The sequence below is a fragment of the Callorhinus ursinus genome, unplaced genomic scaffold, assembly GCF_003265705.2.
Source record: "Callorhinus ursinus isolate GAN/ISIS: 27379988/994484 unplaced genomic scaffold, GSC_fseal_2.0 scaffold3, whole genome shotgun sequence".
Taxonomy (NCBI): domain Eukaryota; kingdom Metazoa; phylum Chordata; class Mammalia; order Carnivora; family Otariidae; genus Callorhinus; species Callorhinus ursinus.
In genome coordinates this window covers 32,980,790-33,002,697 of record NW_027397065.1, presented here as the reverse complement: position 1 = coordinate 33,002,697, position 21,908 = coordinate 32,980,790, and the positions used below count along the sequence as shown (strand labels likewise).

Genomic DNA, 21,908 nt, shown 5'->3' with positions numbered 1-21,908 from the left:
ACCGGTACCTAGCATTTTGAATTTCACATGCTTATTGTAGATTTTGAGCCCCACAACTAATTTGAGAGATGTGCATATATGTATATACATACATTTTATTCTTGAAGACACTGAATCTTAGAACAGTTGTGACTTGCCGCAGGCTGTAGAGTTAGAGTAGGCCTAGTAATACATAATTCAATATTCTTTCGTATCAATATCTTACTGTCCACCTACTCACCAGGGTAGCTCATCAAAAATTATGCCATTAGGGTGATAAGTAAAGATACGGACTTGTGTAAGGTGGGTTAGGGCACTTCTCCACAATCTTTTTCACATTATGGTGTACGTAAAAAATGGTGATTGTCTTGTTCATTGACATAAACTCACAGCCAAAAGCCTGGCTGCCTGGAGGGCTGGAGGATCAATATGCCAGGCATACCATCAAGGTACATGCATTGTGGTTAGGAAACTGTGAGTGAGTTAGAATACTTTGTCCCAAAGAAAGCAATGAATCTGGATTATCATCTGAGAGGAGACAGTCCAGATTGAGGGGAGAAAGGCAGAGTGAGGAAAGATAGAGTTGGGAATAGGTAAGATATAAGAATTTTAGGTAGAACAGAGGGATTGAGATGAGAATCAAGAGATAATGCCAGGAAAAATTTAGAGTACTCATTTGGTTCATCTTTTTGCTCTCAGAATTTTTTCAGAACCAGGGACTATGGCTATGTTTCTTCATACCCAGCCAGGCTACCTGATTTATCTAGATGTGATTGTGCACTGTTATATTTGAACATGATGGTAACATAATGGGAAAGAGGTTTGGGAAAGATCATGGCGGTATGGACTTGAATGGGAGAAACAATAGCTAGAACACCAATATAGTGTTTTATAATTTATCGCACACTGAAGGGATTATTTACAATTTATTGTGGATCTGCTGTGTGCCAGGCACTGGGTTAAGCTTTCTGTCTTCTATCTTACTCTTCATGGTTATTGTGGAAGGTGGATATTACTACCTGCAGTTTCAAAAGTGAGGTTTAGAAAGAAATAATTTGCTTGGGGTCAATAAGTGGTAGATTCTAGAGCTTCTCCTCATTCCCAAAGAAGCTGCTGAAGAAATCCACGGCACTGGAGGCCACAGTTAGAAAATACTGTTCTATTGCTCTATTGTCTATGACTATCATGTAGTTGAGTCTGAGTCTCGAGTTAAAAAGAATTGTTAGGATTTTATGACAAATTAGGTATATACCAGGAATTAGCTAAACTGTGAGGTTTAAGGCATAGTTCACAAGACTGCCCTCACTTCTGACACCAACTGCAGATTTGGGGGTTTCCTAGAACCACGCTCAGATTTGATAGTTTATCAAAAGGACTCAATGAATTCACTGGAAGCTGTCATATGCATGCAGTTTATTCCTGGGAAAGGACACAGATTAAAATTGATTAAAAGAAGAGATGCAAAGGGCAGAGTCTGGGAGAGTTCCAAAACAAAGCTTTTGCTCTCCTTAGGACATGTTACTCTCCCAGCCTATATGTATGACAGAGTGCATTGAGTATTGCAAACTAGGAAGCTTTTTATTGGGACTTCATTACATAGTCATGATTGACTATTGATTGCCCCCCTGATTGATCTCAGTCTTTGGGCTGACTAATACTAATGTGATCCAAAGCCCCTACCCTAAAACACACAGTTGGTCTTTCTGGTGTGGCCAGCCCCCAACTTAAGACTACGGTGTGTATCCCCCAACTCCCAGCCCCTAAACAGAAACGGGCCAATCGGTATGATATAGGTTAACCTTCCAGAATCTGAGGGTAAAGGCCAGACTTTTCTCTGGGCAATGCCAAACTCTTTAACTATATAGGAGGGGCTAAGGAGAAGGAAGAGACAAAGCTGACATCAAAATTATAAATCTAGATTCTGGGATAGACCTTTGAAACCACTGAAAACAAAGAGCCACTTGAAGTGGAAATCTGTTCAGTTTCTGACATTTTTGGCTTGTTTTTAGCATCTTTCTGAATTTCCAAGAGGAAGAAATTGGTAGGTATAAAGATGGTGAGCAGACAGGGTTGAAAGTATGGAATAGGACATCATCTGCTTATCTCCCTGCAGATTGAAGTAAAGACATCAGGGTGGTAAGGAGACAGCATGTTCTTGAGGTCTGTAGACTTGTATTTATTTGGCTCAAAATTGACCATTTACTCCACACTTGATCTTAAGCAATATATATATATATATATATATATTTGATCTCTCAGCCTCAGTGTTTTGTTTTGTTTTGTTTTTTGTGTTAAGATGGGTGTACTACAGATATGTACTTTGTAGGAGTCTACTTTTCAGGATTGGTTGAAAAATATGGAAATACTTTTGTAAACTATAAAGCTCTAAAAACAAATACTATCTTGATTCATTGTAGAAGGAGGAGTTTCAAGAGACCCAGGAATAAGCCTTCAGGTATGCTCAGGAAAAGGTAGTAAAGGAAAGAAGAAACAAAGATTTGTGGGGAAATTAGTAACTTTGATATGAAAGTGTTTTCTATTAATGATAATCAAGAACCTTAATTCCAGATGGCAGGAAAGATATAGAGAAGTAATTGAAATGAGTTTTAAATTCAATTGGGGTGGGATTTTTGTGGCTCATCGATTTATTTGTTTATAATTAGGGGCCATTTTTTCCCTAGAACAAAAGCCATCATTTTTTTTTTTTAGCTTAATATTGAGGTATAACTGACAATAAACTGCACATATTTAAATTGTGCTGTTTTGATATATGTTTACACCTGTGAAACCATCAGTAAATCCTGTTCTGCTCTCCTCTCTCCCTGGCCAAAATCTGTGATCTGCTTTCTTTTCCTGTAATACCTTCCAATATGTACGCTTTTTGTGTTTGTTTGTTTTACTTAGCATCTACCCATTGATGGATACGTGTGTGAGAATCACTGTATAGAAAGAAGTCACATCACTTAGGGGTTAATTGTATGTCACATGCAAAGACTAGAAATGAGTTCAGAATAACTTGGAAGATCTTTAAGGCAGAATTATGTCATTGTCTCATGCTATGGAAGTTGGATGCTGTCTGTTTATATTTAATAGTTATTCTTTGGGAGTTAGGTGATGTCCAGTTCTACTTGTTCTACCTATTAGTTATTTTTATGGGCTTCTAATATTGATATTAAGCCTTGCAGGAGCTTTAATAACTCAAACCTGATTTGTCAGCAAATAGAGAAGGGATCCATTTCTCTAAGGCATTCAAATGTTAACCATATGCGTAGACATCAGTGTGTAAAACCAAGATGCAAATTTATCAATTCATTGTGAAAAATAAAGTCTTTCTTTATAGATTCTCTGGAAAGTCCAATGCTAATCAGAAGATTGCTTGGTCAGTCAGCATTCACCACATTGTGAGTTTAAGTGTTTTACATGTTTAGATAATGCCTTTCCGCCAGAGTAAGGATCTTTGTGGGTGTATCCTTTTCTCTAAAAAGATTTGATATGCCTGGCATGTGTTTCATTATTATCATCACAGTGAAAGAATGACTTGATTCCCGCCCCCACCTTTTTTTTCAGTCTTTCTTAAGAAAAAGTTCAAATCCTTCCCTTTTTATTTTGCACTGCCTTTCAGTTAATACTTTGAAATACTTTTGGAAAGAAAAAGGTAATTTGTAATATTGTTGACTTAAACCAATACTGTTTGAATTCACTCCACATTTGTTCTTTGTTGAGGTTCTTTAAATCAGTATAGCAAAACAGACAAAATAATCTCCAGAACTTTTCTGGAATCTTTCCAAATAGGTTTACTTAAGTACCACTGACTTGATTAATATTAATATTTGTATTAGGTTCCTAGTACTATTGTAACAAATTACCACAAACTGGGTGGGTTAAAGCAACAGAATATTATTGTCTTACAGTTATGAAGGCCAGAAGTCTGAAACTAATATGTCAGTAGTATTGGTTCCTTCTGGACTCCTTGAGGGAGAAACTGCCCCATGCCTTTCTCCTACTTTCTGATGGCTGCTGGTAAATCCTTGGTGTACTTTGGCATGTGGATTCATCATTGTAGTCTCTGCCTCCTTCTTCATATGACCTTCTCCCTTGTGTACCTCTGTGTCTCTGCATCTCACATGTACTTCTCCTTTCTTTTACGAGTCATTAGACTTAGGGCCCACCCTAAATCCAGGATGGTGTCATTAAGATCCTTAATTTAGGGATTTGCAATTACCTTTATTTCCAAATAAGGACACATTCAAAGGTACCAGGGTTAGGAATTGGGCATATATTTTAGGGGGATACAGTTCGACCCATTACAATGTTATTAAGTCATAATAATAATAAACAACTAGCCTTCATAGGGTATACTCTGTGTCAGAAGTCACGTGACCTTACTCATTTAATTCTCCAAACAAACCAAAAGATAGGTTTGAGTCTTAACTTTTTTGCTGCCTTTTGCTTTTAAACAGTTAGGTCTTGTCACTATTTCTGGCCCAATTCTCTTTGAATTCAAAATCTACTTCTTCAGAGACTCTTAGGCCTCGATGAATGCTTGACAGCAGGATCAGTTTATCATTAAATCATTCTGGGTATTACCAGTTCTAAAATTCAGCCTTTCAAGTTTATTAGATGAAGGAAAAGACTTCTGAGGTTGATCATGAGTCAAGAGAGGGGGAAAAAGGTAGCTCTTTCTATTTTTGTATTTCTTACCCTTGGAGAAAATATGGAAATTCATATGTATTCATGAACCATAAATTTTCTATGCATTTTAATATTATGAGCATTATGGAGCAGTACTCTGAGGGCTTGTTGGGCCAGTCTAGGTGGGGGAAATGTTTAAAATGTGTCGCACTTGAGGTCCTTTATCTTAATTTATTCATTTGAAACCTTTCTCTTTATCTTTCACTCTAGCAGAAATTTCCCAAGTCTGGGATGTTGGGCTCTGACCTGGTTAGAAAATGGAAAATGCCATAAAGGAGCTAAGAAGGAGAGAGAAGTGAGACGAATAAAGGAGCTAGAGGATGTCTCATTTCAGTGTTTTGTGTGCATTCATGTTAGGCAAAGATATATGTTTTTGAGAGAATGTTTGGACTAGTGTAGCTCTAAGGCTGCCACATAAAAATTCAGGCCAGAAAGGATAAAAATGGCATTTCTTTGGGAATAGCCCATTGCCTTCATATGACTACCTGATATTGAAATCTGTGCCATTTTTTTTTTTTTTTTTGTCCTCCAAAGAATTCTCTCTAATTCAAGTTCAAAGTGAAGTAGTTTGTTTTAGTCAAGGGCCTTTAACAAAAATTGTGTTAAGCTAACAAGAATGCTGATCTCATTTTTTTTTCCAGATATTATCCATGTTTTATATCTTCAGATAAAATTTTATTTATAAACAGAATGAATTATTCTTTGTGCTTATAAAAGAGGAGCCTACAACATGATAACCAGTTATTACACTGCTAGAAATAACATGGGGTTAGGTCATAGTTCCTGAAAATCATGACAGAGTTTGCCTGCAGCACTATGAGTCATGAGTTCAGAAGCCCCAAATCAGTGTATATTTATAATTATCTTTGCTTTTTTATGGATGGAACCATTGAAATTCTTATAATTTGAGAAATAATGTAATTGACATAGTGTCTGCATCTTGCTCATGATAATTCCCCCCACCTATCTCTTCAGCTTCGTTTGGCATCTCCTCCTTGCTGTCTACCAGGGACATTGACCTTTTAATACCTCAAAATGATTATGCTCTGTTCTGGGCCCTGGTAGACACTACTTCTCTGCCTGCACTGCTGTCTAGTCTTTTTTCATCTGGCTCACCCTTTTAGGATAAATGTTACTACTTCAGGCAAGCCTTTTAAACTCCTTGGATTAAGCAAGTCCTTCTCTTTCTATACTCTCACTTTTCCACTACAGTACTGTCAATTTATAAATAAATAACTTGATGATAGGAGATAGGCCTTTTTTAAGTTCACCACTGTGACCCCTAGTAAAGTAGTGGTAGCTCAATAAGTATTTATTGAATTGATGAATTCAGGCATGATATTTGCATCCCTCGGTTCCTGTATTATTATGTATACCTTATTTTTGTCTTTCACTCAAGTAAAATGTTAATTTTTTTTTTCTTCTCAAGAGCTTGGCTGAATTGGAAGTGCTATGTACTCATCTCTACATAGGGACTGATCTTACACAAAGAATAGAGGCTGAGAAAGCACTCCTGGAACTTATTGACAGCCCAGAATGTCTCAGCAAATGTCAACTTTTATTAGAACAAGGAACAGTAAGTATTTGATAACAGTGATTAACCATGAAAGATCAGTAGATATATGTCAGTGTTAACGAATTTGTGTAGGTTAGCAATGATAATTGACAGATGTTACACATATCTTTTTGTTATAGTTTATTTCACTGTCAAAGAGATTAATCATAGAAAGAATTGGAAAACCTGGAAAGCAAACTTTAGAAGAGAGCCCAAGAGGTAGAAATAGGCGTGAATTGAAATAGTTTCTTCATTCGTCTTGACCCCTTTTGATGTCTCATATCAGTGGTGGGCAAAGGTTACATTTTTTAGAAAGTTGACTAAGAGCTTTTTTTTAAAAAAAAATTTCAGGTAAGAGAGGCAGGTTGTAATTAACTCTAAAACATGAAGGAATGGTTCACAGGAATGCTGATTACCTCTTGCCTGCCTCCCTCCTAGAGATACTTAGCCATTCACTCAGTAGTCATGTAGCAAATACTTAAATGTAAAACCAGGTATAGTACTACCTACTTGCTTTATGTACATGCATTAAAAAACTCATAGTTTAGTTGAGGAGGCATAAGTGTGTAAAAAATGGCTATAAAATGATATGGTATTGCTACAGTAGGAGATTGTAGGGGCTAGAGCAGAGGTCAACAAACATTTTTTGTAAAGGGCCAGATTGTAAATAGTTTAGACTTTGCAGGCCAAGAGACTAAATCAAGGATATTTTGTAAGTACATCTATAAGAAGAGAGAAAACAAATTTCCATAAAGTTTTGTTTATGAAATTTAAAAGTATAATAATTGAGTATAGTTTTTTTGTAATACAGATCTAATAGTCAAAAGAATGAAACTATTCTTTTGGAGATAACATTTGACCTAATTAGGGTTCAAAGTTAATATTTCTGTCATCCATGTTGATTGTAAATGTTCATGTGTTAATACTCATCTGTAATGAGATTTTTTTATATTTTATCTTTGAAAATGTCTTTTCACATAGATAGGTATTGTGAAATATTGATATCAATCCATAAGATATGATTTTAATTAAGCATATTCATCACTTAGAAGGCATTTATAGAATTCTGTTGAAACTTCTCATGATGTTTGCCTTTCAGAATGTCATTACATTGCAAATTAATCACATCCAATTGAAGGTTAGGTGGAAGCTCCTCAGTTGCTCAGTTAAATGGATTTTAAAATATGGAAATTTCCTTTGCACTTGCATCGGGGTCTGAAAAATGCTGCTGGAAGTATAGTTTGAGCTCAGAAAATATACTCAGGAATAAAGATCTTGCTATTTGTTTTAACTTTTGATAGTGTGGAAAGTGTATAAAGCAGCTACTAGTTGTGATTGAAAAAGTGTTAGTTATTATTGAAATGACTTTACTGAATTATAAGTTTTGTAATGTAAGTACTAAGCACTCGTTTGCCTTTTAGGCAATTTTGTAACTTTAGGTTGAATTCATTGAATTACATTATCAAGTTGGCAGCAAAAGCTAATTTTCAAAGCCATTTAGTATTCAACAATAGTGGTTCTTCTCAGAAAAATTTCAGTCTCAGCCCCGAGCTAAAAAAAAATTGCGATAAAACTTTACTACTGCTAAGCTTTGAACTACGGTGTGGTGGGGCAAGTCAGGACTTTCAGCTTATATTTCTGACAGAAATTCACAGAACTGAGGATAAGTTCACAAAAGTGAATTGAAGTCTACTATTAACACCACTGATTCATTAACACATAGTAGACTCAAATAATTTACTACAGAGTATCTACTGATGAAGAACATAATAACCATAGGTTTTAGACTCTTATATTTTTATAAGCTTTGTAAATTTGTACAACTAAGCTCTTTTCTGTTCCATATATTTTTACCATCACTTGTGACACATCTTAGCAGATACTGCTTCAGGTTGTACACAATTAGTGTTTTCTCAACTTCTTTGAAAATATTTCTGGCCTGAAGTTCCACATAGACTCTTCATAGAGGTCTTTAGTCACTTCAGACTTAGCATTGACTTCTGGAATAAATGGATAATATTGGTAACAGAATAGGCAGAATTAGCACATCTGTCAGCTTGTTAGGAACTAAAGAGAACCTCCAAATCATTTGCCTTATTTGAAATGGACTTCTGATGTTGCTTCCATGTCTTCAGCTCTTTGAGCATTGTTCTCATTGAAAGGCTAGTAGTTTGAGGTTTATCTTCTCCGCATATATAATTTCACTACTACAGTAAAGTAATGGTGATTTTAATTAATTCTCCATTGGTAAATGACTTTCCTTGTTTGGCTAACAAACAAGTCACTTCAGAACTTTGGTCTCGGTCCCATTTTATTTTTGTGAGGAAATTCCACTGAGATGAGATACTCTTCGAATTTTCTACTTTTTCTGACTGTTGATTTCCTGTGAGTTAGGAACATTGTCATGAATACTTAGTCTGATATTGTCAACATATATTATAGTCTTTTAAGACAGCTGTAGTGCTATTTCATAAAGAGCACATTGCTCTGCTGTCTAATTCAATAACAGTAATTCAAACTCTGCTGTGCCTTAAAAGTTAGATACTTGAAATCTGCTTTTATCTTGTTTTTACATGATGGTTATGCACTGGTAATAATCAAAGGTACATGTCATGGCAATACCCATGGCACTCTAGGTGCTGTGGAATTATAACAATATTATTGCAATTTATAATGCATTCAGCAGCAGGAGGCAATGAGTGCCACATACAGTCTGTCTCAACTATTCAACTCTGCTGTCGTAGCGTGAAAGCAGCCATCGACAATATATAAATGAATGATCATGGCTATGTTCTGTGTTTATGGACACTGAAATTTCGATTTCATATATTTTTCACATATCACAAAATATTATTTTTATTTTCCCCCGACTGTTTAAAATAGTAAAAACCATTCATACCCCACGGACCTTGCAAAAACAGATAGGATTTGATCCACGGGCCTTAGTTTGCTGACATCTAGTCAAGAGAAAAAAAAGAAAGAAGGACTATTTTTACAAGAAATTACTGGAGGTATAGTGGATAACTGGACCAAATTTTGATGGATTGAGTATACTATTAAGTTAAGACAATTTGTGGCCAAAGAGGATACAATACAGTAAGACATGGATCTGAAGGAGTGGGGAGGTCAGGGTGGGAAAGGCATTGAAAGGGGCTAAAAGACAAGCTATTGTGATCAGACAGTAGTGAAGAGTGGAACCAGGTGAATTGGAAGAGATAATCAGAGGCCAGAATGTACAGGACTGTGTAGACATGGTAAGAGTATTTTATTTGAACTTGCTCAAAATAATTTTTTTCTCTCGATTATTTGCTGCTGTGTGAAAAAGTGACCTACACCTTCCTCAATGACTGAACCCTTAAGAGAGATTGTATACATATATGTGTGTATTTGTATATATACTTTATTCATTGTAAATCTGCCAGCTTGGAAAACCAGAAAAATTTCCATTGTTGCTTAGGAAAAGTTCCTGTCAGTGTTTTGATGATTCTAATTTCATTTGTGATAATAATAAATAAAATTTATTATTCTTTACAGACTTCCTATGCTCAGCTCCTTGCAGCAACATGTCTTTCAAAACTTGTTAGCCGAGTCAGTCCTTTGCCAGTTGAACAGAGGGTAGATATCAGTAAGTGGTTTATTATGCTTTTTTATGAAATTGCACTTTATTTTTTACTGAAGTATAGTTGACACACAATGTTACATTATTTAACATTGCACTTCAAAATAATTTTTTCCTTTTAAATTTGTTAAACTGTTAACAGGGATGCAAGTTATTTAAAATTCTGTTATTTTTTGAAGATGAGTTGTTAGGTCTCCTTTACCCATCTAGTGATGAACAGCGATGTGTTATACAATGATGTGTAAGCAAAAAAGCATTTGTTTAGTTTACTAATAAATAAATAACTAGCATTTTATTGTGTGTACCGTTGGTAAGATTTGTACTCTCTCATTTTATCCACCACAATTATGAAGTGGGTGCTCTTATTATCCTCATTTTAGATTTGATAGGCTCTGTAGTGTGCCCAAGATCACACAGCTCAAAAGTAGAGCTGTGATTCCAATCCACACAACCTGTGTGGATTTGCTCTTAGCCATTGTCTTAACTTCATTTGCAACTGAACGATAGGAAAGAAGTCAACTCTCCATTTATTTCTCAGGATGCTATACAAAATCATTTGGGATGCATGTCAAATCAAAAGCAGGTTCCTACTTATTAGGAAGATAATGTGTATATGGAAGAATAGTATTTGGAACTTAGTGTAGTTGGAAAACTGATTCTATGAAGTAGCAGTATATTTTTCAGAAATAATGTATTTTAAGATTTGTGTGTGTGTGTGTGTGTGTGTGTGTGTGTGTGTGTGTGTGTGTGTGTGTGTAGCTGTATGTATGTGTTTGCTTTTCATATGGACAGAAGTCTAATAATTGAGCTATGGGATTTTTTTTTTCAGTTATCTTTGTTCATAGTAGAAATGAACTGTTGATTCATATATGCTCTCCAGACTCAAGGTTCATGTTATTTGTATTTGTGTATCAGAAGAATTAAAATGTATATGTATGATGGATTTTAAGCCCAATTTTTGAACAATCAAATCACACAATGACATGTCATTTGCCTCATATATTTGACTAATACTTTTCTTTAAGGACCCAGAATCATAGACTGCAGAAAGCCTAGAGCAGGATTTATCCATGTGTTCATGGACTTGTGTGCTTAAGGAAGCAAAACAAATTTACAGTTTTAAAAATTAGAGTCCAAACATTATAAAACTAACACATAAAACATCGTGATTTTATTTGACTTACTTATGTAAAACACACACATACACATACACACACACACTTTAAATAGATTTCATTTTTTTAGAGCAGTTTTTTAAAATTGAGCAGAAAGTAGAGTTCTCATACCCTCTGTCCCCCACACATGTATAGCCTCCTCCATTATTAGTGTCCTGCACCAGAGGTACATAAGATATAATTGATGAACCTACCTTGACACATGATCATTACCCAAAGTCCGTAGTTTATATTAGGGTTCGCTGTTGGTATTATGCATTTTGTGGGTTGCATAAATGTATAAGGACATATATCCCCCATTATAATAGTCTACAGAATAGTTTCACTGCCCCCAAAAAATCCTCTGTGTGCCGCCTATTCATCCCTCCCGCCCCTCTAACCTCTGACAACCATTGATTTTTTTACTGTTTGCATAGTTTTGCCTTTTCCAGAATGTCATGTAGTTGAACTCATACAATGTGTAGGCTTTTCAGGTTGGCTTCTTTTACTTAGTAATATGCATTTAACCTTCTCCCATGTCTTTTCACAGCTTGGTAGCTTGTTTCTTTTTAGCACTAAATGATATGCTATTGTCTGGATGTACTGCAATTTATTCATTCACCTACTTGATTTCTTCCACGTTTTGGCAATTATGAATAAAGCTTAAAGCAGATTTTTGTGTGGACATAAGTTCAACTCATTTGGGTAAATACTAAGGAGAGTGATTGCTAGATTGTATGGTAAGAGTGTGTTTAATTCTGTAAAGAATCATCATGCTGTCTTCCAGAGTGGCTGTACCATTTTGCATTCCCATCTGCAATGAATGAGAGTTCCTGTTGCTCCACGTTATTGCTAACATTTGGTATTTTCAATGTTTTGAATTTGGGCTGTTCTAGTAGGTGTGTAGTAGTATCTTACTGTTTGAATTTGCAGTTCCCTGATGACATATGATTGAATATCTTTTCATTCGTTTATTTACCATCTGTATATTTTCTTTGAGGATGTGTCTAAGTCTTTTGCCCATTTTTAAATCAGGTTGTTTTCTTACTGTTGAGTTTTAAGTTTTTGTATATTTTAGATAGCAGTCCTTTATCAGATTAGTCTTTTGCAAAGATTTTTCTTCCAGTCTGTGGCTTGTCTTCTCATTCTCTTGATGTTTCTCCCGAGCAGAGGTTTTATTTATTTATTTATTTATTTATTTATTTATTTTTTAAAGATTTTATTTATTTATTTGAGAGACAGAGAGAAGGAGAGAGAAAGCACATGAGATGGGGGGAGGGTCAGAGGGAGAAGCAGACTCCCTGGTGAGCAGGGAGCCCGATGCGGGACTCGATCCCGGGACTCCAGGATCATGACCTGAGCCGAAGGCAGTCGCCTAACCAACTGAGCCACCCAGGCGCCCTTATTTATTTATTTAAAGATTTTATATGTTTGAGAGAGAGAGCACATGAGAGGGGGGAGGGTCAGAGGGAGAAGCAGACTCCCCGCAGAGCAGGGAGCCCGATGCGGGACTTGATCCAGGGACTCTAGGATCATGACCTGAGCCGAAGGCAGTCGCTCAACCAACTGAGCCACCCAGGCGCCCCAGAGCAGAAGTTTTAAATTTTAACTGAGTCCAAATTATCACTGTTTTTTTCATGGAGTGTGCCTTTGTTGTTGTGTGCAAAAAGTCACTGCAAACCCAAGATGATCTAGGTTTTTTTCCTATGTTGTCTTCTAGGAGTTTTTATAGTTTTGTGGTTTACATTTAGGACTGAGATCCATTTCTAGTTGATTTTTGTGAAGAGTGTAAGGTCTGTGTCTAGATTCGTTTATTTGCCTGTAGGTGTCCAGGTGTTCTGGCACCATTTGTTGAAAACACTGTCTTCATTCTTTTTTGCCTTTGTCCCTTTGTCAAAGATTAGTTGACTGTATTCATGTGTGTCTTTTTCTGGGCTCTTTGCTCCGTTCCATTGACCTATTTGTTCTTTCACCAGTACCGCATTGTCTTGAGTGCTGTAGCTTTATAATAAATCTTGAAGCTGGGTAGTGTCAGACCTCCAGCTTTGTTCTTCTCCTTCAGTATTGTGGTGGGTATTCTAGGTCATTTGCCTCTCTATGTAAACTTTAGAATCAGCTTGTAAATGTTTACAAAATAACTTACTGGGATTTTGATTTGGATTGTGTTGAATCTACAGATCAGGTTGGGAAGAACCGACAGCTTGACAATGTTGAGCCATCTTACCCATGAACATGAAATCTCTCTTCATTTATTTAGTTCTTTGGTTTCATCCATCAGCTTTAGGTTTTCTGTAACATTCTTTTTCAAGTTGAGAAAGTTCCCCTCTATTCCTAGTCTGCTGAGAGTTATAAATGGCCATTGGATTTTCTTAAATGCTTTTTCTGCATCTAATAATATGATCATGTGATTTTTCTTCTTTCCTCTCTTGATAACATTAATTGATTTTCAAATGTTGAACTAGACCTGCATAACCTGGGAGAAATCCCACTTGGTTGGGGTATATAATTCTTTTTATGCATTGTTGGATTCAATGTGCTAATAATTTGTTGAGGACTTTTCTTTATGTTGATGAGAGATATTGGTCTGTAGTTTCTTAATAACATCTTTGTCTGGTTTTGTTATTAGGATAGTGCTGGCCTCATAGAGTTGGTTAGAAGGAATTCTCTTGCTTCTGTCTTCTGGAGGAGATTGAAGATAATTGATATAATTTCTTCCTTAAATGTTGGTAGGACCCACCAGTGAACCCATCAGGGCCTGGTGCAGAATAATTACTGATTCAGTTTATTTAAAAGATATAGGCCTATTGTCAGATGGTCTTTTTGACTTATTTTTTTAAATAAATACTTAAATAAAAAGAGGAACATGCTTTAAAGGAAATTTGGAAAAAAGAAAAGTAGAAACTTAGAAAACAATTCCAAGCAACAAATGATGTGTTCCCTTTATGAGTTTCTTTGGTTTAACCTACTGGTCTTATTTCTGCAAAGTAGATTAGAATGTTTGTCATGACATATCTGATGTGTCAAGTAGAATAATTGGCATGTCAGTTAAAGTGGAAAATGTGAGTAATTGCCTCAACAGTCACATTGCCTTTACATCACCTCAAAATCCTCAGTTTTTCATGATGTAGTCCCAGACTACATATCTCATTATTTTCCAACATTAACTCTATTGCCAGTTCTCTGTATTCACCACACTATTTTCTACTCTTATTAGTATAATTAGCAGTGGCTTACTATTGCTCATGAGTTAAATACCATTTCCTCAGCTTAGTATTCAAGTCCCTTTATGAGCTTGTAATTGATGGACCATTCTTGTAACCATGTATGTTCATTGGTACTAGCCTAGTAGTTGTGCCAGAAGGTCTTCCCCTCATGCCGTGTTATTTCTGCCTTGGTGCCTTTTTTAATCTTGTTTCTCTGGTCTATTCAAATGAAAGTGTAGCTTAAGTTTAATTACCTGTATAAATTAGTCAGTCCTCCTTCCTTCCCTCCTTTCCTTCCTTCCCTTCAGACAGCTTGAGATGTAATTTATATACCATAAAGTTTTAAAGTTTGAAGTGTACAATTAATGATTTCTAGTAAATTTACAGTGTTATGTGAACATCATCACAATTCAATGGTGGAACATTTCTGTCATCCCCAAAAGATCCCTCATGCTTATTTAGTTAGTCCTGCTCCTATACAGCCAACCGCTAGGATGCTTTCTGCCTCTATAGATTCACCTTTAGTAGATATTTCATATAAATACAATCACACCATATGTAGCTTTTTGCATCTGGCTTCTTTCACTTAGCAAAATGTTGTAGCATATATCAATATTTTGTTCCTTTTTATTGTAGAGTAATATTCCATTGTATAGATATATGACATTTTGTTATCCATTCACTACTTGATGGATATTTGGGTTATTTCTCCTTTTTGGCCACAATAAATAATCTTATAGTGAACATTGACACACAAGTCTTTGTGTGGACATATGTTTTCTTTTCTTTTTGGTAGATACCTAGAAGTGGAATTGCTGGGTCATAAGTAAGTTTATGCTTAACTTTTAAAGAGCCACCAGGGGCGCCTGGGTGGCTCAGTCGGTTGTGTCTGCCCTTTGGCTTGGGTCATGATCTCAGGGTCCTGGGATTGAGCCCCATGTCGGACTCCCTGCTCAGTGGGCAGCCTGCTTCTCCCTCTCCCACTCCCCCTGCTTATGCTCTCTCTGTCTGGCAAATAAATAAAATCTCAAAAAAAAAAACAACCACCACCAAACTGAGTTCCAAAGTGCCTATACCACTTTGCATTCTCACCAGCAATGCATGAAGGTTCTAGGTTCTCCACATCCTCACTTCATAGGTCTTACCTTGACTTCTTGTGATAGTTTCTTTTGTCCCATGTGTTCTTTCTTTTCAAATATGTCCTAAGCTAATCTCTGGGCATAGCTTATAGCTCAAATTTTTCCTTAGAATTTGAGAGTTATTTCCATCAAAAAATTTTTTAGTTAAATACTGAGGTTATTTACCTTCACTTTTTTCTCAAATAACATATTAGCCTTGGGGACCAAAGTAGAGATTGAATCTTTCCCCTTTTTTTTTAGATTCTTGTGTGTTTTCTTATAAATTTTGTGGCATATTTTTTTTTACCTGAAATCAGTTAAAAAGTATTTAATATTGGGGCGCCTGGGTGGCTCAGTTGGTTAAGCGACTGCCTTCGCCTCAGGTCATGATCCTGGAGTCCCTGGATTGAGTCCCGCATCGGGCTCCCTGCTCAGCAGGGAGTCTGCTTCTCCCTCTGACCCTCCCCGCATCTCATGTGCTTTCTCTCTCTCTCATTCTGTAATAAATAAATAAAAATCTGTAAAAAAAAAAAAAGTTTAAAAAAAAGTATTTAATATTAAATCCCATAATGTATAATACCAAAAACATCAGTCTAATGATGGTAAACTCCCAAAGACTGTCTGCAAGTTTGGACTTAGAGTTTTGAGTTACTCATAACTACTAAGACATATGGTTTGGCCAGTATTTGAAAGCAACAAACAAACAAAAACTTAAACCAAAACAACCTGACTTAGGCCCAATTTGGCCGCTGTGATAAGTTATTTCACTTCTTTGACCTTTTACCTAAGAAACAAGATAATAGTAATAAAAGTATAATAGCAGTATCTTCACATTGCTATAAGAGCCACATAAGGAATTTGCTGGGAAGCACTTCTAACAAGCATCGTAAATGCTAAATAGTACTGTTATACAGGGTTCAACACTCGAAGAGCCTCTAGTGAGCAGCTTTGCAACTTTCTGTTAACTTCTGTCTGGGAGTGTTTGTAGCTGTTTTATTTCATTCTCCTGAGTGTCCTCTTGAGCATTTCATTTTCTTCTTGGTATGGCTTTTCTCTGTTATCTTGGCCTGGTGATGATGAGATGGGTATTGTTTTACTTGATCCTTATCATAGATACTTACTACACTGGAAAAATATTAGAAGTCATGTAAAAAAGCTTAACATGAGTATTTTATGTAAAGCAATCAGCTAAAATAAAAATATAGTCTATTAAATTTTTTTCTGCCTTAGATAATAAACTCATTAGCCAGTGTCTTTACTTGGGCAGTCTGGGAAGGTGTGGTTATTGATAAATACCTTAAATGTCAAACTTGGTTTATCTCCCATTTGGTTGTTTTATTATTTTGAAATTACCCTCCTAGGTTATCATTACCCACATACAGATTCCCACATCCCCTCCAAGTTAAAATTTTTCAAGATAGTAAAAATAATTGAAGTAAATAAACCAGATTTTCTTATATATTCTAGAAGCAGTGTCGTCTTCTTAATCTTCATTATTGAAATAAAATGTTACAAGTAATGAACCTTAGGATATCCATATTACTGTAATCCATAGGAGAAACCTTTTTCAGATTTATCTTAATTCTAGGAAAATCTGTGCTTTTTAAAAAAGATTTAATTTCGGGAGCCTGGGTGGGTCAGTTGGTTAAGCATCTGCCTTTGGCTCCGGTAATGATCCCAGGTCCCTGGGATGGAGCCTTGATCAGCGGGGAGTCTCCTTCTCCCTCTGCCCCTCACCCTACCTGTACTCCCTCTCCTTTCCTGTCTCTCTCCCTCTCAAATAAATAAAATCTTTTTTAAAAAGATTTAATTTTTTTATTTGCATAACTATATAATCTTGATGTTAATAAAAATTAAGGTTGAGTCATGAGAATTTTTTTTTTAATGTCAAGAATCTCACTACAGCTATTTCCATTAAAGCTATTTTTAGTTAAATATTGAAGAATTTACCTTTTCTTCACTCTTTTCCCTAATGGCATGTTGGCCTTTGGGGCCAAAGTAGAAATGGAATCTTTTCCCTTTTAAAATTTGTTTCCTTTATTTTCCTGTTAGACTTCTGGCATATTTGTTACCAATTATTCAATCCACTAGGAAGCTCATAGCTGACTTTGCTACCCACTTATAATGATTTTGGTATATCTACTTTGTTCCAAGTTTTAATTTACTATTCTATTCGTACTTTTCCTAACTTATATACTTATTTTATCATACTGTACTATTTGTATTTTTTATGCCACTTAAACAGGATAGCGTACAGTCAGTTTTGCTATAATAAGATATATGCATCCGTAGAAGTGACTGTGCTGTGCATTGTTATGCAATAAAATCATAGGGCTCATGAGAGAAATGGGATATGGAAATAAAACTCAGACACTTTGTCAGTGACACATTAAAAAAAAGAAATCTAATAAAAGGTTTAGTAGAGTTTTACACATTTTAAATGGTTAAGAAATACTTAAATAGTAGAATAAATAAGCATTTAATCTTAAAGACCTGAATTGTGTTTTTGGGTGTAGACTTCAGAAGGGTTGCAGTTTGTGAGTTATAATGAAGTGATGGAAGGAAGGTGATCTGAAATAGTTTGGAAAAGTATAAGGATGCGTGAGGCTGATAACATATAAGGTGAACCTGAGATAGTTACTAGGTGTTTGAGGTCTATGCATCTTGCATATGGTTTGCTTCATTTGGCCTGGTTGCAGTTTTCTGTATTCACATGGCAGTTTTTTCTACATGAAATCATGCAAAAACAAAATTGACATTCTCATTATACTCAGATTATCCCCTAATATATAAATTGAATTGGAGCAAATTTCTTTTTTCCCAATAAGCCTTGCAGCAGAAATGACTATTTAAATAAGTATATATCTTAGAGAAAGGGATTAACTTTTTGTCAAAGAATGTGTAATTACCAGCTGTTTTTCTTCACATGATTCACATTATGTTACTGAAAAGTTCAAATGATCACAGAATATTTTCTTACAGGAAACTACATTCTTAATTATGTGGCATCACAACCCAAGCTGGTACCCTTTGTTATTCAAGCTCTAATTCAAGTCATTGCTAAAATCACTAAGCTGGGATGGTTTGAAGTTCAGAAAGACCAGTTTGTCTTCAGAGAAATTATTGCTGATGTGAAGAAGTTCCTTCAGGTAAGAAGGAATTATTACATTATTAGAACATCACTAGTTGGTTTTTTTTTTTTTTTTTGGCTTAGAAAACTTTTCTTAAAGCTGTATGGTTTGTTCTGTGACTACCAGTACCATATTAATTATGACTTACTGTTTATCCTCTGGGCCCTTTATTTTTTATTGCCAATAAAGGAGCATCATGCCATTATAAAAGTTCAAAACCAGAAGAATGAACATTAAAATGTTAGAAAATACACAAAAATTAGAAAATTTCAAAAAATACATATTCTGTCCTTTCTAACATGCATGTCTATGTACTACATATATACAAAATGGATCTAATATTTTTCATGTACTATGTGATGTAATGCTCATTACATCTCTGTGAAGTGAATCTCATTTGCAAATGAGAAAACTGAGGCTTAGGGGAAAGTTAGGTGAATTGCATAAAGTTGCATGGTGACCTAGTAAAGCATAGATCAAGCACTTCAGCAAGTTTTCTAACTTAAGAGATACATATATTTAACTGTTGCATTAGACCATGTTGACTATGCTAGTTTCTCAGGGATATTTTTAACTTAAATGATTCAAGTTATAGCATATGCACATTTAACCTACGCAAATTCAGGCATTTAAACTGCAAAAAGTAAGAAAAATAAGCAAGAGAACAGTCATATACATTGAGCTGGTGATTCCACTTGCCATTCTACAGAATATTCTGTGTCCTGAGGTATGATGTGGCAAACTTAAATCTGCTATTTCCAGTCTCTGCATGCCTCTTAGGATGACCATCCTGCCTTGCTCAGTGTGATTCAGATATTTAAAAATACATATTTTTTCATATAGATGTTATCCCTAATTGCAAAAAAAAGCACTTTAGCTGGTGCTGTGCTGTTGAAGCAGTGATCTATTACAGTTTTTGAGGAAAAACTGGCAGTTTGGGTTGAGAGATGGTTCAGTATTGGTTTATTGGCAGTTAGAGGCAATTTGGACTTTCTGAGATTTTTATCTCTTATGCAGCAAATTCCTGTGTAAGATGTAACTCTACCATGTAGTGCAATTCTAGAAGCCTCAGGATATGAAACACTAGACTATGCTGCTTCTCTTTTATTCATGTTGTTAAAACCCTGGCTAACAAATACTTGGTCATCTAAAACTTCATAAGGAATAAACGTATTTTTAGCCCTGAGGAGAGCAGCCCTGGGGCGGTGGGAGAGTTTATGCAGAGACAAATGACTTCCTCACTCCAGAGTTTGGCTAACAAAACAGCAGCCCTCTCTTGTCATTTACTAAGATCACACACAGCTCATCAAGAATCATTAGTGTAGGCAAGAAGAGACTTCAGAGCTATTTTAAAAATAAAATTAAGGTTGAAAATGGAATGAAATGAAGTCATTCTTGTTGGTTAACATTTCTTAAGCTCTCTTTCCAGGGACTGGTAAGTTGAACTTAAGTTGAGCTTTAGTGAAACCAGAAGAAACAAAATGTATTGTCTTCAAAGTGTATCAAAGTATCACAAAAATAAGCCCTTGTTTTCTGGGTATGACTTAACCTAACTTTGAATCATGAGAAAGGCAACTGACTTTAATGTTTAAGTACTCAAATATAGTCCTACATGGTTCTTTTGGGTATTAGCAGCTTCTGTGAATTTTGTACTAAAAATTATTTTAAATTTGCTAAATCTTTAATGGCCTGAAGTTTTGTACATCTTCTTTTCTCTGTTATTGCAGTCTTACTGCTACCACACTACAAACACTGATGGGCTTCCTTTCTACATACATACCCAGGAGAGCCTCCTGTCCTCCATGGCAGTGCTATCCAATTTACTGATTCACAACAAGATAAGGAGCAGAATGTAAATCAATGTGGTGCTTCCTTCACCGAGGAAGACTTGCTATGAAAAAAATGCCAGCTGAACTAAGTGTACTTAGTAGGGACTTAGCTGGCTTATAGTCTTGTGCAAACTCTTTTATCTCCTCCGTCATGAGCCCGTACCAATCCATTCTGAGATTAGCATTGAGTTTGCAGATGACCAGCAGGTGGTCAGGGAGCAGCACTTTGAGGAGCATTGATCTGGTGTACTCAGAGGATGGATGCTTCAGTAACAGGAAATCTGTAGCTCAGTTCAAACAGTTGAGATTGTTGAGAATGGCCATAAAGAATTAAAATGCAAAAATTATGGGATGTGTCCTTTGTTTATTTTTTTATCCTAAGATAATAAATAGAAGAAATGACCAACTATAAAATTAAGACATGAAAAATTTGTAATCTCTATTAGTGTTTTTTTATGATTACACTATAATTGAATGTTACTTTATTTTTTTAAAAGATTTATTTTTGTGAGAGAGAGTGTGAGCATGTGGGTGGGGGAGAGGGAGGGGCAGAGGGAGAGAGAATCTCAGGGTGACTGTGCTGAGCACTGAGCCTGACGTGGGGCTCTATCTTATGACCCTGAGATCATGACCTGAGCTGAAATCAAGAGTTGGACACTCAACTGACTGAGCTACCCAGGCACCCCTGGATGTTACATTTTTAATTTTTATACTTCTAGTGTGATTTTGCAGTAGGGTGATTTGTTAGTAATGGTGAATGTAAAATCTGAATTTTGAGTTGAAGGAAGTTTTTGAGATTAAATTAAAACATTATAGAGGCTATGAAACTGTATACCATATTGATAGTCATGTATTTATTTACCCTGGTGCATTGGGCACTTTAGATGCCTTTATTTTAGATATCATAATAAATGTATACACATGCACTATTAAATAATATTAAAAGGGCCTAAGTGATCTTATGTGATATTAGATTGAGGGATTTAGATTCGTTCCTAAGCAATTTATTCATTATTGAGTTCAGCTATCTCAGTAGCCTTCAAGCAGATTTATAGAACTAAAAAGCATTTTTTGTTCAGTCTTATGCATAGTCTCATGAGAAGTATTCAACTCTTGTATTTTACGGTTTAGTTTATTATAAGTCCTAGGTGCTGTAAACATTTTGTATAGTATTGTGCAGTTCTAAGTTAGGTATGCTTTTTTCCCACGCCACTCTGTGTGTACCTAAATTTATCCTTCAAAAAATGAACTTGACATTACTTTTGTAGACCTCATAATGATTTTTCCACATATTTTAGTAGATACATTACTAAGAATATGTGATGTTTCAGTATTTATTTAATTATTTGTTTATACCTCAAGAACCAATTATATGTCTCTACTTAGGGTACACTTGGTTGTTTTCTCCATAGGGTACTGTGGAGCACTGCATAATAGGAGTAATAATCCTTTCCGAGTTGACTCAGGAAATGAACCTGGTAAGCCTTCCATCTAATAGTGATGGGAGTTTGCTAAGTAATGCTGAATTCTTTCATATAAAATGTTTGTGTGGCATAAAACTGAATAATCAAGTCTTTTGTGTATTTTATTGGTGGGATAATTGGGTATTGGAACACTTACTGTTATTG

The 21,908-nt window shown here is 35.6% G+C and overlaps 1 protein-coding gene across 8 annotated transcripts in view; it reads left to right on the top strand.

Annotated features, from left to right (window-relative positions):
* RANBP17 (RAN binding protein 17) overlaps nucleotides 1-21,908 on the top strand; it is a 324,967-nt gene that overhangs the window by 2,099 nt on the left and 300,960 nt on the right. For 5 of the 8 annotated variants that reach the window (XR_012377245.1, XR_012377247.1, XM_073890024.1 and 2 more), the window contains exons 2-5: nucleotides 6,101-6,247; nucleotides 9,761-9,851; nucleotides 18,288-18,469; nucleotides 21,693-21,758. Coding sequence is in view for 6 of the 8 variants with exons in the window: in XM_073890024.1 (XP_073746125.1) it covers nucleotides 6,101-6,247; nucleotides 9,761-9,851; nucleotides 18,288-18,469; nucleotides 21,693-21,758 (486 nt within the window). In the remaining 2 variants the exon portion in view is untranslated. The remainder of the gene's footprint in view (nucleotides 1-6,100; nucleotides 6,248-9,760; nucleotides 9,852-18,287; nucleotides 18,470-21,692; nucleotides 21,759-21,908) is intronic. The other 3 variants (XM_025867045.2, XM_025867044.2, XM_073890032.1) reach the window with 2 other exon arrangements.